This window comes from Pediculus humanus, genomic scaffold (assembly GCF_000006295.1).
Source record: "Pediculus humanus corporis 1103172107518 genomic scaffold, whole genome shotgun sequence".
Classification (NCBI taxonomy): Eukaryota; Metazoa; Arthropoda; class Insecta; order Psocodea; family Pediculidae; genus Pediculus; species Pediculus humanus.
The window spans coordinates 17,864-31,170 of record NW_002987134.1 but is presented as its reverse complement, the minus strand read 5'-3'; the positions used below and the strand labels follow the sequence as shown (position 1 = coordinate 31,170).

Here is a 13,307-nt window from a genome sequence, read left to right as displayed (position 1 = left end):
AGTTTTGTTTATATGTAATACTGTTTTTTCTTTCAATAATATATTATTTTATGGCATTTTTATTAATAAACATTTATATGATTCTTCCCGCCAAAATCGAGTACATCTTCTGCTAGCAGAGAAATTTTGTGGTGGCTAAAAGTAGCAAGACCTTCGGCATCAAATATAATTGTTATTTATACTCACGATTTTCCATTATAGAAAGTTTATTCTACTATTTGTCGGCGTTGAATGATAATAATGCACATCTGTGCGACAATTTTTAGCCTCGTTATGCAAAAATAATTAAGTTACTAAAACGCGTCAAAATAATTTTACCAAGCTCTTCAAAAAAGCTAGCAACTCAAAACGGAAGAGGCCCAGCCTAATACATAATTTTAGTTTTCTTTATGAAATATCAACACAAGCTATTATGACGTCACTTCCCAAAATTATTTTGTATTGATTTCCTTTGTGAGCCGTTCTGGGCCTCATTTGTGCATTAGTTATGTAGTGTACCTTTGATAGCTTTAAATGGACACTTTCATGCTTAACTTTATTAAATATAATTATTTAAAAATTTTCAATTTTACCTGATGAGTACCAAAAAATAATAGAGTTTTATTACTCTGTATGCGAAATAGCAACTAAAAGAGCTACACTACATTTACAATTATAAAAAAACAAGAAAATTATGCACGAAAATTAAGGCTTCGCTTTTGATGTTTCGTGTCATTAGACTTATTGCACGGCAAATAAGCTCGACTGTTAGAATTTATGAATACAAACTATTAAAATGGTTAACTATTTAATAAATTATTAACTTTAAAGTTTTTTTTTTACCTTTATTATTTCATTTAATTTTATAATGAATCTCGTCGACTTACGTTTTAGATATTTTTATTAAAAGTTTAGTATTAATTGAAATTTATTTCAATATATTATTAGTTTTTTAGCCGGCGAAATAAATCCAAGTAAAAGAAAGTTTGGTTATAGAAATTACTTTATCTCGTTAAAAATGATTGTATTCATACAAATATCATTTTTAAAACAATATTTTAAAAGTAGTAATTTAGCGGAAATAGAGAGTAAATTATTTTCTTGATTAACAACTTATAACAAAAATAAATATATTGAATCATGGAAGAGGAAGAAAGTAAAGAATACCGTTGGGAGACCGGTTACGAAAAAACATGGTATGTTTTTATTTAAAAAAATTTTTGTTATTTGCGTTTTAAAGAATTTTAAATTTAAACAATTAATTTTTTTTTTTTTTTTTTTTTTTTTTTTCAGGGAAGCAATAAGGGACGATGAAGGAGGTCGCATAGAAGAAGCTTCAGTAAATGAAATCATTGAAAAAGAAAAGAGAAAGAGACAGGAGTTAAAAACAGGAAACAGGCGATTGGGATTGATGAGACATGTTTATTTAATAATAGATTGTTCAGAAGCAATGTTAGATCAAGACCTGAGTCCAAATAGACAATTATGTACAGTAAAACTTTTAGAAGGGTTTATTGATGAATTTTTTGAGCAAAATCCAATCGCACAGATGGGTGTTATTATCACAAGAAATAAAAGAGCTGAAAAATTGAGTGATTTGGCTGGAGTTTCAAAAAGACAAAAAGAAGTAAACACAATTTTAGAGCATTTAATTTTAATAATTATTAATAAATACATTATTATCATTTAACTTCTAATACAGATAATTAAAAGTATAGGAGATTTGGCTTGTACAGGACAGCCATCTTTGCAAAATGCTTTGGAATTAGCTGGAAAATCATTAAAATTAAGACCCACACATGCCAGTAGGGAAGTCATTGCAATCATAGCTAATCTGACTACTTGTGATCCTGGTAATGTAGCTGATACTATTAGGTTTATGAAAGAAGAAAACATTCGATGCTCAGTTATAGGATTGGCTGCTGAAGTATATGTTTATAAAACTTTAACCAAAGAAACCAAAGGGACTTACAGTGTTATTTTAGATGATGTTCATTTCAAGTAAGTCCTTTTTTCATATTTATAAACAAGAAATATTAGGAAATTAAATTTATTAGGTATGAATTAAATAAATAAATGTTTGTTTTCAGGAATCAATTATTTCAACAAATAGATCCACCTGCAATGACAAGTAATTTGAGTGCATCATTAATAAAAATGGGTTTTCCTCATCATTCATTGCACGATGACAAATCTTCATTAGGATTGTGCATGTGGTAAGAAAAACAAAAAGAAAAAAAAAATTTACTTTTTTCATTACATCGAATGTTTAAATTTTTATTTTCTTCTTTCACAGCCATTTAGACGACTCCGAGGTTAAATTAAAATCGGATGGATACAAGTGTCCACAATGTGCAGCCAAATATTGCGAACTTCCTGTCGAATGTAAGGTATGCAGTTTAACATTAGTGTCTGCTCCACATCTAGCCAGAACTTTTCATCACCTTTTCCCGGTTCAAAGTTTTGAAAGGTTCGATGGGAAAAATGCTGAAGGTTACTGTTTCGGATGCCAAAAAAAATTTTCCGAAGGAGATACATATGTGAGTTCATTTTATTCTCACGTACATTTCTGACGAGAATAAATAATTTGAAAAAATCATGAATAAATTTTCAGTTATACAAATGTAACAAATGCGAGCAAAGATTTTGCGGCGTCTGCGACATATTTGTTCACGATTCACTTAGAACGTGTCCTGGATGTGCAACAAATCCACTTTTATTTCAAAATAAAACCGCCGCATCATTTAACGCAATCACCTAAGGTTTAAGTGTTTTAGGTTTTCTATTATTTTTTTTTTTAAGAAATTTTTGTAAAAGTTCTAAATTAAATAATAATAATAATAATAATTATTGTTATGATTTGTAAATGTAATTTTTACATTATAAATAAATAATACCAAAATTACACGTAATATTATACACATATTGCGTGCAAATTTGAGTTATGAAAAAAAAATTATTATTTAATTCAGTAGGTATTTGTAATTTTATTAATAAATTTTTTAATACGTTTAAAAAAAAAATAATTTATTTAATTTGAAAATAATATATAATAACGAATCGTACGTTTATTTTTTTATTTTTTATTTTTTTTGCTTTAATTTCAGGGATTTAAATTCAAATGAAAATTGTTTTTAAATTTAATATCAATCCAACGACAAGAAATAATCAAATTTCGATTTATGTTTTTTTCCTGCTTATTCAATATCATATTGGGTAAATAATGGGTGTTACTTTTAATCCAAGTTAAGTACGACTCGTGTGTGTACACAATCATAAAATATTATTTTACAATTTCAAAAGTTTCTAAAAAAAAAAAAAAGAAATGTTTATACTTATTAAAAAAAATTTACGGAAAATGCAGTGAAAAAAAAAATTGTGATTTAATTTAAACAAGTATTATTAATTATTTTTTTAATAAGTTAATTAAAAAATTATTATTTTTTTTTCTAACGTATATCATACGTTGAATACTTTGAATGTTGTTAATCAATTAAAATATTTCTTTTTTTTTTTTTTTTATCAAACAAAATTAATTAAATATTAAAATTATTTTCAATTATCATTATTAGCCTGGTGGTATCATATCAAACACTTTGCAAGCAATTAAAAAATTTTTTTAATTTTTTTTTTTTTTTAATACGAAGAAGTGTTTGTGATTTTTTATTTTACAATTTTAATTAAAGGTTCGATTTTTTAAAAAAAAAAAAAATTCGATTTAATTTGTTTAATTATTATTAATAATAATAATAATATTTCTTATTTGTTTTTTTTTTTTATTGTTTTAATCAAGGCAAAAAAAAAAAATTTATCAGAGTAATTTTAGGATTAATTTTTTTTTTTTGTGATAATTAATGACGAAAATTACTCATGTAATCGTTTTAATTTTTTTTATTTAAAGGTACCCCCTTACTTGTAATTATTATTATTATTATTAAGGGAAATTAAAGAAAAAAAAAGTTAATAATAATAATAAATAAAAATTTGAAATAAGAAAATTTATTATTATTATTATTATTTTTTAATCTGTTATCTGTACATTTTTTTTTTTAAAATGGAAAATCAATGATTTTTATTTTAATCGAATGGAAAAATCTTATCATTTAAAAAATTTTTTTTTTTTTTTAAATGTGCAAAAGAAAAAAAAAAAAGTTTTTTTTTTTTAAAAAAAAAATCAGTTAAAAGTGGAAAATTTTAATTAATAATAATAATAATAATAATAGAGATCGTTTTAATAGGTGTAATCAAATCGTTAAAAGAAAAGAAAAGAAAGAAAGAAAGAAAGAAAGAAAATTTTTTATAATTAGAAATGACTACTTTTTTGTTCTCAAATTTTTATAAAAAATTATTTCAAACGAAAAATTTAGATAATAATAATTTAACGGAAACGAAATTGGCAAGAGTTTTGACGTCACTGGATTTAACACTTTTGGGTAAGTCACGATAATTACTTTAAATATTTTTTTTTTTTTTAAATTTTTTTACTCCATTTTTTTTTGTTTTTTTTTTTTTATAATTTTAGGAGTTGGTTCGACTTTGGGTGTCGGAATATACGTTTTAACCGGTGAAGTTGCCAAAGAAAGTGCAGGACCAGCTGTTATAATATCATTTTTGATAGCTGCCATTGCATCTGCATTTGCTGGATTTTGCTACGGTGAATTCGGTGCAAGAAATCCAAAATCGGGTTCTGCATATGCATATTGTTATTGTACGGTTGGTGAATTTATTGCATTTTTAATCGGTTGGAATCTTATATTGGAATATGTCATAGGTTTGTGTTTATATGATAATGCCACTTATGGAGGGGAGGGGGTGGAAAGTTTAACCGTTTTTTAATTTATAATTACAGGAACGGCAAGTGTTACAAAAGCATTGAGCACATATTTGGATGAACTTTTGGGAAATGTAATATCAGATTTTTTTAAAACGCATTTTCCAATGAATTCTGATTTTTTAGGAGATTATCCAGATTTTTTAGCTTTTGGAATTGTTGTTTTATTATCAAGTAATAAATAATTTTATCATTTTCAAATTAAACTTTTTAAAATTAAATTTGACAAATTTTTTTTTTTTTTTCTAGTTTGTTTGGCATTCGGATTAAAAAGTTCAACAATTATTAATAACATTTTGACAATATTAAATTTATGCGTTGTTGCATTTGTTATCGTATCGGGTGCCATTAATGGTAATTATTATTATATTTCTATGATAATAATAATTTTTTTTGGATTTTTTTAAGTTATTGTTTTTCTGTTTAACAGCAAATGTTGAAAATTGGTTTTTACCTAAAGATAAAGTACCACCAGGTGCTGGTGAAGGTGGTTTTGCTCCTTTTGGTTTTACAGGTAAAACTCTTTTCTTTTTCTTATTAAAAAGAAAAATGGCGGATAAAAAATTAACTAATTTTTCTTTTTTTTTTTTTTTTTTTGTCAAAAAAAGGGATTTTAAAAGGTGCCGCAACGTGTTTTTACGGTTTCATCGGATTTGATTGTATTGCAACAACAGGTGAAGAAGCTAAAACACCAAGAAGATCAATTCCAATTGCGATTGTTTCATCTCTTTTTATTGTTTTTTTAACTTATTTTGGTGTTTCGACCGTATTGACTCTTATGTGGCCTTATTATGATCAAGTAAGACATAATTAAATGATTTTTTAATTATTATATTCAATGTCAAATTCAAGGTTTTATCCTAATTACTCCCCCTCGAAAAATTGGAAAAATTCAAGTAATTATTTTTGTAATAATAATAATAATATTGAAACGTAATCGTTTTTAATTGTTTATAATCATTTGTTTACCGTTTTTTTTTAATTTTTTACAAGAACGTAAATGCTCCTTTATCGTCAATTTTTGATGCCATCGGATGGATTGCAGCAAAATGGATTGTCAGTATAGGAGCTTTATTTGGATTACTTCCGAGTCTTTTGGGTAGTTTACTTCCTCTGCCAAGAATAATATATGCCATGTCAAGCGATGGTTTAATGTATGAAATATTAGGAAGAGTTAATGAAAAATATAAAAGTCCAATGATAGGAACCATATTTTCTGGATTTTTAACCGGTATTATATATATAACATTTATCAATTTTTGTAACCTTAAAATGATGACGATGATAAATTTTTTCTACAGGTATTATGGCGATGATTTTCAATTTGTCACAATTAATTGACATGATGTCGATTGGTACACTTTTGGCATACACCATAGTTGCTGCTTGTGTTATATTATTAAGGTCGTTTTAAAATTTTTTTTTTTTTTGACATTTTATAAAGAGATGTTTTAAAGAGAATCCTGTTTTTGTTTTTCGTAGGTATCGTGGAAACGAAGAAGAAAAAATAAATAGTTTAAACGATTCGAAAAATAATAATAATAAAAATATATCGATGACGTCAAAAATGTTTAAACATTTTTTTCAATTTCGTAAATTTACAACGCCGACAAGTTTTTCCTCATCATTAGTTTCATTTTGTGTTTTTTTATTTTGTAGTGTAAATTTTTTTAATTATTATAATAAAAATAAATATTTTTCCATTCTCACGTGTCTTTTTTTTTTTTTTTTTTTTTTTTTTTTTTTTTAGGTTTTATCATACTCGGAGCTTTGTCCTTCATAGTTTTTTTACCTGATGAAATGGGGAATGCAACTCCTTGGGCAATAACAATTTTTACAATTTTGACAACAGGAGCTGTTGTGTTACTTGTAATAATTTCACTACAACCTAAATCGAAGCAAAAACTTTATTTTCAGGTCCGTAATTCATAGAAATTTATTTCATATATTTTGTTTCAAATAAAAGTATTAATTTCTTCTTTTTGTTTAAAATTCAGGTACCACTGATTCCATTGATACCAGCCATCAGCATCACATTTAATTTATATCTCATGTTGATGCTTGATCCAGTCACGTGGATACGATTTGGAATATGGATCCTTTTAGGAATTATTATTTATTTTACTTATGGAATACAAAATAGCATTCTTACCAAGTCAAAAGAAGTTGGCGTGGAAAAAAAAGATAAAACGGAAGTCGATGATGATGATGAGAGTTTAAATTATAAATTTTAACATAAAATAAAAAAATTATAAAAAAATGAATGTTTTTATGAGATTTATAAATAATAAAATAAAAAAGAGGTCAAAAAGAAATTAATAATAAATAAACCGTGACCTGAAATTCTCGATGGAGAAAAAATTAATAATGTTGTAATTTTTGCTTTTATTAAGAGACACACATTGATAAAATATTTAATCAGTAACAGCATTTTTTAAATAATTTAACAAGAGCAAAAATAAAATTCTAACAAAAATTTTTTTATAAAGTTAACATTAATTAAAATCAAAAAATTTTAATTTTTTTGATCGTGTTTTAAATGAGGGCCTTGAATTTTAAGTTCATGACTATGAATTTATAAAAGAAAAAAAAAAAAATTTTTAATTAAATCATAAATAAAATTTAAATTAATTTTTTTTTTATTAAAAAAATCAATTCTTAGCATGGTTCTAAATATTATATTTAAATATTTGAAAATTTCAAATCCTAACATAATGTAAAAAAAAAATTGTTCTTTCTGTTTCAAATACATTATTTAATAATGAATTAAAATTATCACCATAAAATAAATAAATAAATAACGGTTATTACAAATAATAAATAAATAATTTATAAAAATTATATTGAAATGTTTTTTTTTTAAACGATAAGATTTAAAAAAAAAATTTTTTTTAAACAACCGATGAGTAATTAAATTAATTTTTTTTTTAAATTTAAAATCTTATCATAACAGAAACACATTCTATTGTTTTATTATCAACCTGAATCTTATCAGTTCAACTTACGATTTGTTACACATAAAGTAACATCATCATTACCACGCGTTTTTTTTAAAAAAAAATTTTTTTGTTTTTTAACAATTATGTATTCGTATAATTAATTAGTTTATTTTTAAAATAAGTTTATTAAAATGAATTAAAAAAATAAATAAATAAATAAAATAGTTGAGATTAATAATTTTTTATATAAATAAAAATTAGTTTAAAAAAGGTTAAAAGTGATAAGTTATTTTTAAATAACGGTTTTAAATTTTTATTTGTTAAATTAATTATTATTATTATTATTATTTGTTTTAATTAAATGTTAATAATGAATGATAAAAGAACATTCTGGAAAATATAAATTTATAAAAATAGAATAAAAGAAAGAGGAGTAAATAATTAAAAAGAAATTAAATCATTTTTGATTAATGAAAAAAAATTTTAAAAATTTTTATTTTTTTCTTATTAAATTTGACAAAATAATAATAATAATAATAATAATAATAATAATGATGATGATGGATTAATTTTAAATTTTGCTTTTGTTACAATCATATTATGTATGTTATTTAATAATATTATGATCGAAATCATTCAGATAAAAGAAAAAGTTTTTTTAGTTAATCCTTTTTTTTTTTTATTATTTGTTATCTTATTAAATACTTTAAATTATTTTTTATGATAAATGGTAATAACGTAATAGTATAAAAATAAATTGTTTTTTACATCATCATCATCATCATTAAAAGAGATTAATAATAATAATAATAATACTAATAATTAATTTTAATTTTTTAGATTTGAAATAATGGAAAGGTATAAAAAATCAAAAATATTAAATTCGTTTATTAATTTGATCGAATTAGGAATTGGCAACAGCGTAGGAGTTGGAATTTACGTATTATTAGGTTACGTGACAAAAGAAATAGTTGGCCCCCCTGCATTTATATCAATTTTTCTATCGGGTTTCGCGGCAATTTTAACAGGTATAATAATTTTTTTTTTTATTAAATCGAAAAAAAATTAATTAATATTAAATAACGTGATTGATAATATTAATAATTTATTTATTTTTTACAGGTTTATGTTTGTCTGAATTTCAAGTTAAATTTTTTAAAGCGGATTCATCGTATTTTTATTCTTATTGCAATCATGGTGAAAATATATCATTCGTCTATGGTTGGGCACTCATTTTACAATATTTAGCAGGTATAATTGAACTGGAACTTTATTTTAAACAATTGTCATTATTGGCTGTACAAAGGAAAACGTTAATTTTATACCTTTTTATTTTTAAGGTTCAGCAAGTGTTGCAAAAGGAATATTTACCTTCATCGACGCAATACTCAATAATCATTTTTCAGGATTTTTGAAAGGAATAGTACCCATGAATCCTAATTATGGTTCTCTTTACATCGATTTGTTTTCTCCTATTTTTATCATAATAATAACCATATTGATGTCTTGCGGATGGAAGGATTATGGAATTGTACGAAGAATTTTTACCATTTGTAATTTGTTACTATTGGTAACGGTCATAATCAATGGAACGACAAAAGGTAAACGGAATTATTTCATTGTATCTTTTTTTCTTGTTTGCTGAAAATAATTTTGCCTACCTTGTTGCTTTTAGCAAATTTGAAAAATTGGTACCTGTATGAAGATAATTTCAACATAAAACTACTTATTGATAAAAATTTTATTCCTTATGGTTTGTTGGGAATTCTTAAGGGAGCTGCTTTGAGCTACTATGGATTTGTAGGTTTTGAAATGATTGGTAACACAGGTTGTTACAACTTTATTTAACTGAATTAGACGTTAAATTTAATGATAATAATAATGATTAATGTTTTGTTCAGGTAAAGAAATAAAAACTCCTCAAAAATCCATACCCTTAGGAATTCAAGGCACAATTTTGGTCACATTAATTATTTTTGCAAGTTCATCAATCGTTCTTACATTAACTTCACCCTATTACGAAAATAATGTCGGTGCTGCGTTGCCATTTGCTTTTGAAAAAATGAAATGGATAATTGCCGTTGGAAGTGGTTTTGGATTTTACACCAGGTAATACCAACGGTTTTTTTTTTTTTTTTTTATTCACATTGTAAAAATATTATTCATGTCATTCTTTTTTTCCAGTCTTATAGGAGTGACTTTTAAACTTCCCAAAATAATTAGATCAATGGCCAACGACGAATTACTTTTCCGGTTTTTGGCACGTAAATATTTCAAAAGAGAAATTCCAATACCAGCAATTTTATTCGGAGGATTGTTGACGATTTTGGCTGGTGGATTTTTTACTTTTCACATTCTAGTGTCATTAACGGTTTTCACCGCCCTCTTTATTTCCCTAATCATCGCATTCGACGTCATATTACTAAGGTACCGAATTCAAATTTATCTTTTTTTTTTTTTTGTTATGAATAAAATTAATTTGTTTCCCACTGTCGTTTCAGGTACGTAAAAAAAGACAATTGGGATATAGCAAGGGATGACAAGAAAAGAAAAAGGGTTGAAAATTTTGAAATTAAAATAACATTAAAAACTCTATTGAAAAATTTTTTTTATTATAATTCTCACAATCCGACAAAACTCACCGAAAGAATAGTCGTTATTAATTTAATTATATTGTGTAAGTTAATTAGAGTAAATAAATATTAAAAAAAATTTTTTATGTAAATTATTATTATTATTATTATTATTTTGATTTCAGGTGGTTCGTCGATTGGTTTTTCTATATTTTTTGGTCTGTTTAGTAATTTTTTAATAAAAGGAAAAATGGATGTGTTAATACCATTTGCAATATTTTTATTTTTAATACTTATTACAATTGCATCAATAAGTTTCCAACCGAAATATCTAGAACAAATTCCATTTAAGGTTCAATCAAAAAAGAATGTTTTTTTTTCTTTTTTTTTTTTTTTTAAATTGTAATTTTATAATTTAAATATGATTTTAGGTTCCTTTAATACCTTTGATACCTTGTTTAACAATTGTAATAAATATTTTATTTATGGTTTTATTAGATTCATTACCAAAAATTTTTTTTGTAATTTGGATGGCGATAGGTAAGATTTTTGAGAGGTTCGAATGTAAAAATCTTATACGTCATCAATCGAAATTTTTTTTTTTTTTTTTTTTTAGGGATTTTACCTCATTTCCTGTGGTACAGGTATAAAAATCGAAGGAAAGATGTTGGGAAAAATTCAGTTTATCAAATAAATAGATCGAATGCATTAAAATTAAGCGAATCCATATGGAAAATCAAAACGGAAAAGAAAGCATTTTACGAAGGTGCCGTTAATCCCGTTTTTGAAAATGACCATGTTAATCAGAATAATAATGATGACGGGGAAGAAGAAGAAGAAAATAAAAAAAAAAATAAAACAATGGTTAATGATGAGTTTCAAACGGCTTCAACGAAGATTTCAGAAAAAAAAACATCAAAAAAGGAAAAATCGAAGAAAGAAATTCAACAACACTCGCCGGTAAAAGATGAAACCGTTCAATGGGAATGCGTGGCAGAAATTCATACGGAAGAAGAAGAAGAAGAAAAAGAATTCCCACAGGATAATTACGAATTACAAGTCGTTGATATCACGTATAATTTTTTAACATGTATTATTGACGAGGGTTCTTTAAAAACAAATAATAATAATAATTTAACCGATGAAGATGCTAATTTTGTTTCGTCAGAGGAAAATAATAAAAAAGATGGAAAACCGGAAGAAGTCATATTGGATGATGATAAAAATGATGACAAATTAACGGAAATGAAAGAAGGAGAAGAAAATAATAATAATTTTTATAAAAGAAATAAAAACGAAAGAGATGCTGTTAATTCGAATTTAATTAAAATAATAGAATCTAAAATATGTAAAGATAAATCGAAATTATATGATGAAGACGAAGTCGTTTTAAGGAAATCAAATAAAGGTGGCGGTGGTAATGGCGGTGGTGATGATGATATTAATAACAATTCAATACTCGATAAATCTAATGAGAATAATAATGATGAAAACGAAGATGTTGTTAAAAATTTTAAAGAAAAATTAAACAGATTATTGAAAAGTCACATAAGCATGAATGATACTCTAAAAGAAGCCATTTTAAGATACAGAGCGGATGAAGAAATGGATTGGTTGGAAAATGTCGTTGAAACCACGTCGTCACAGTACAACATAAAAACATTAAATAAATCCCAAATAAAAAATAAATTAGAATTTTTACTGTCGAAAGGACCCCCGAAAAGAGCTTCACTTAGAAATTCATTTAATATTAACGTAAAAGAAAAAAATGATGACAGTCAATTAAATCCTGATAATTAAATAAAAAAAATTTTTTATTAATTTTAGTCTTGTTTTTCATGTAATTTAAATTAAATAAATTTTTAATTTGGTTTTTTCTAATTTTAAACAACGGAAATTATTATTATTATTAGTTATATGTAGGAAAAATTCAATATGAAAATCTTTTGCATTGAGATTTTCTTTCAGTTTAAAAATTGAGTAAATTTTTTCATTATAAATTTTAGATTAGAAAAAATCGAAACATCAGAGTTTGATTTATTAAAATTTTTATTAAATTTTTAAAAGCGTTTTCCAGAATAATAAATAAAAATCACAAAAGTTTATTTATTTTATTAAAAAATTTTCTATTAATTATGTTTTACATCGATATGTCATTCAATAATGATAATAATTTATTAAATAAAACTTTTCATTTTTAGGAATTCAAGCATAATTAGCAAAGGTTTTCAATTATTTTGGAAAGGAAAAGTAGTAAAAATAAAAGAAGAATACAAATTTTTTTTTTTTAAATAAAACAATCGAATAAAAAGTTTTTTTATTTTTTTCTAATGCCACTTGTAAATAATGATTACTTTATATGAATAATAGGAAATAAAATGCACAATTTACAATAAAAAAATAAAATAGAATGTATTTGATAGGAATGCTAGAAAAATAATTTTAAAAAAAACTCAAATTTTCTTTTTAACTGTTTTTTTTTTTTTTTTTTGTAATTATTATAAAAGGACAAATTATTACCTTGGAAATTAACATAAACAATACTTTTTAAAAATAATGTTTTAAAAATCATAAGCAGAAGAAGTTTTTAATTTACAATGTGTCATTATTAAACATGCCTGCACAAAAATGGCTTGATGAAGATTCTGTAAATAATAAAAAGAAAAATTTCAAAGGACTTAAATTTGCAACAAATTGTTTATGCCAAAAGGTTTAATTTTTATTATTTCAAATTTTTTTTTTTTTACAAAAAAGCTTTTATTCGTTTTGTGATTTTGGTTATGTGAATTTTATAAATAATAAATAAAAAAAAAATTCAATTTTTCAGTTTGCTTTTATATCATTTTGGGAAAAATTATTTTTGGTGTTGGGTATATTATTGGCTGTATTGGCCGGAGTATGTTTACCACTTATTGTACTTCTTTTTGCCGATTTAGTTACTATTTTCATACAGTATCAACTTAAAAAAGAAGCCAAAGAAGAACG

General features: G+C 24.2%; 3 protein-coding genes across 3 annotated transcripts; all 3 read left to right on the top strand.

Moving 5' to 3' along the window:
- Window positions 1-1,119: 1,119 nt before the first annotated feature.
- On the top strand, window positions 1,120-2,740 carry Phum_PHUM169850 (TFIIH basal transcription factor complex p44 subunit, putative; the record flags this gene model as incomplete). The annotated part of the gene is made up of 6 exons (XM_002424979.1): window positions 1,120-1,175; window positions 1,273-1,606; window positions 1,682-1,980; window positions 2,070-2,195; window positions 2,276-2,519; window positions 2,594-2,740. The coding sequence occupies 6 exons, from the start codon at window positions 1,120-1,122 to the stop codon at window positions 2,738-2,740; spliced, it is 1,206 nt and encodes a 401-aa protein (XP_002425024.1).
- A 1,548-nt stretch (window positions 2,741-4,288) lies between these two features.
- Phum_PHUM169840 (Low-affinity cationic amino acid transporter, putative) lies at window positions 4,289-7,235 on the top strand (the record flags this gene model as incomplete). The annotated part of the gene is made up of 12 exons (XM_002424978.1): window positions 4,289-4,412; window positions 4,502-4,750; window positions 4,829-4,984; window positions 5,060-5,164; window positions 5,241-5,324; window positions 5,419-5,609; window positions 5,804-6,041; window positions 6,112-6,214; window positions 6,293-6,465; window positions 6,561-6,727; window positions 6,808-7,005; window positions 7,206-7,235. 12 exons carry the CDS (start codon window positions 4,289-4,291, stop codon window positions 7,233-7,235), a joined length of 1,818 nt encoding a protein of 605 aa, XP_002425023.1.
- Window positions 7,236-8,476: 1,241 nt separating this feature from the next.
- Window positions 8,477-12,859, top strand: Phum_PHUM169830 (Cationic amino acid transporter, putative; the record flags this gene model as incomplete). The annotated part of the gene is made up of 15 exons (XM_002424977.1): window positions 8,477-8,487; window positions 8,590-8,777; window positions 8,872-9,000; window positions 9,090-9,350; window positions 9,425-9,577; window positions 9,651-9,858; window positions 9,934-10,176; window positions 10,251-10,426; window positions 10,508-10,674; window positions 10,754-10,862; window positions 10,939-12,099; window positions 12,150-12,162; window positions 12,329-12,352; window positions 12,524-12,575; window positions 12,830-12,859. 15 exons carry the CDS (start codon window positions 8,477-8,479, stop codon window positions 12,857-12,859), a joined length of 2,925 nt encoding a protein of 974 aa, XP_002425022.1.
- Between the last annotated feature and the right edge of the window lie 448 nt (window positions 12,860-13,307).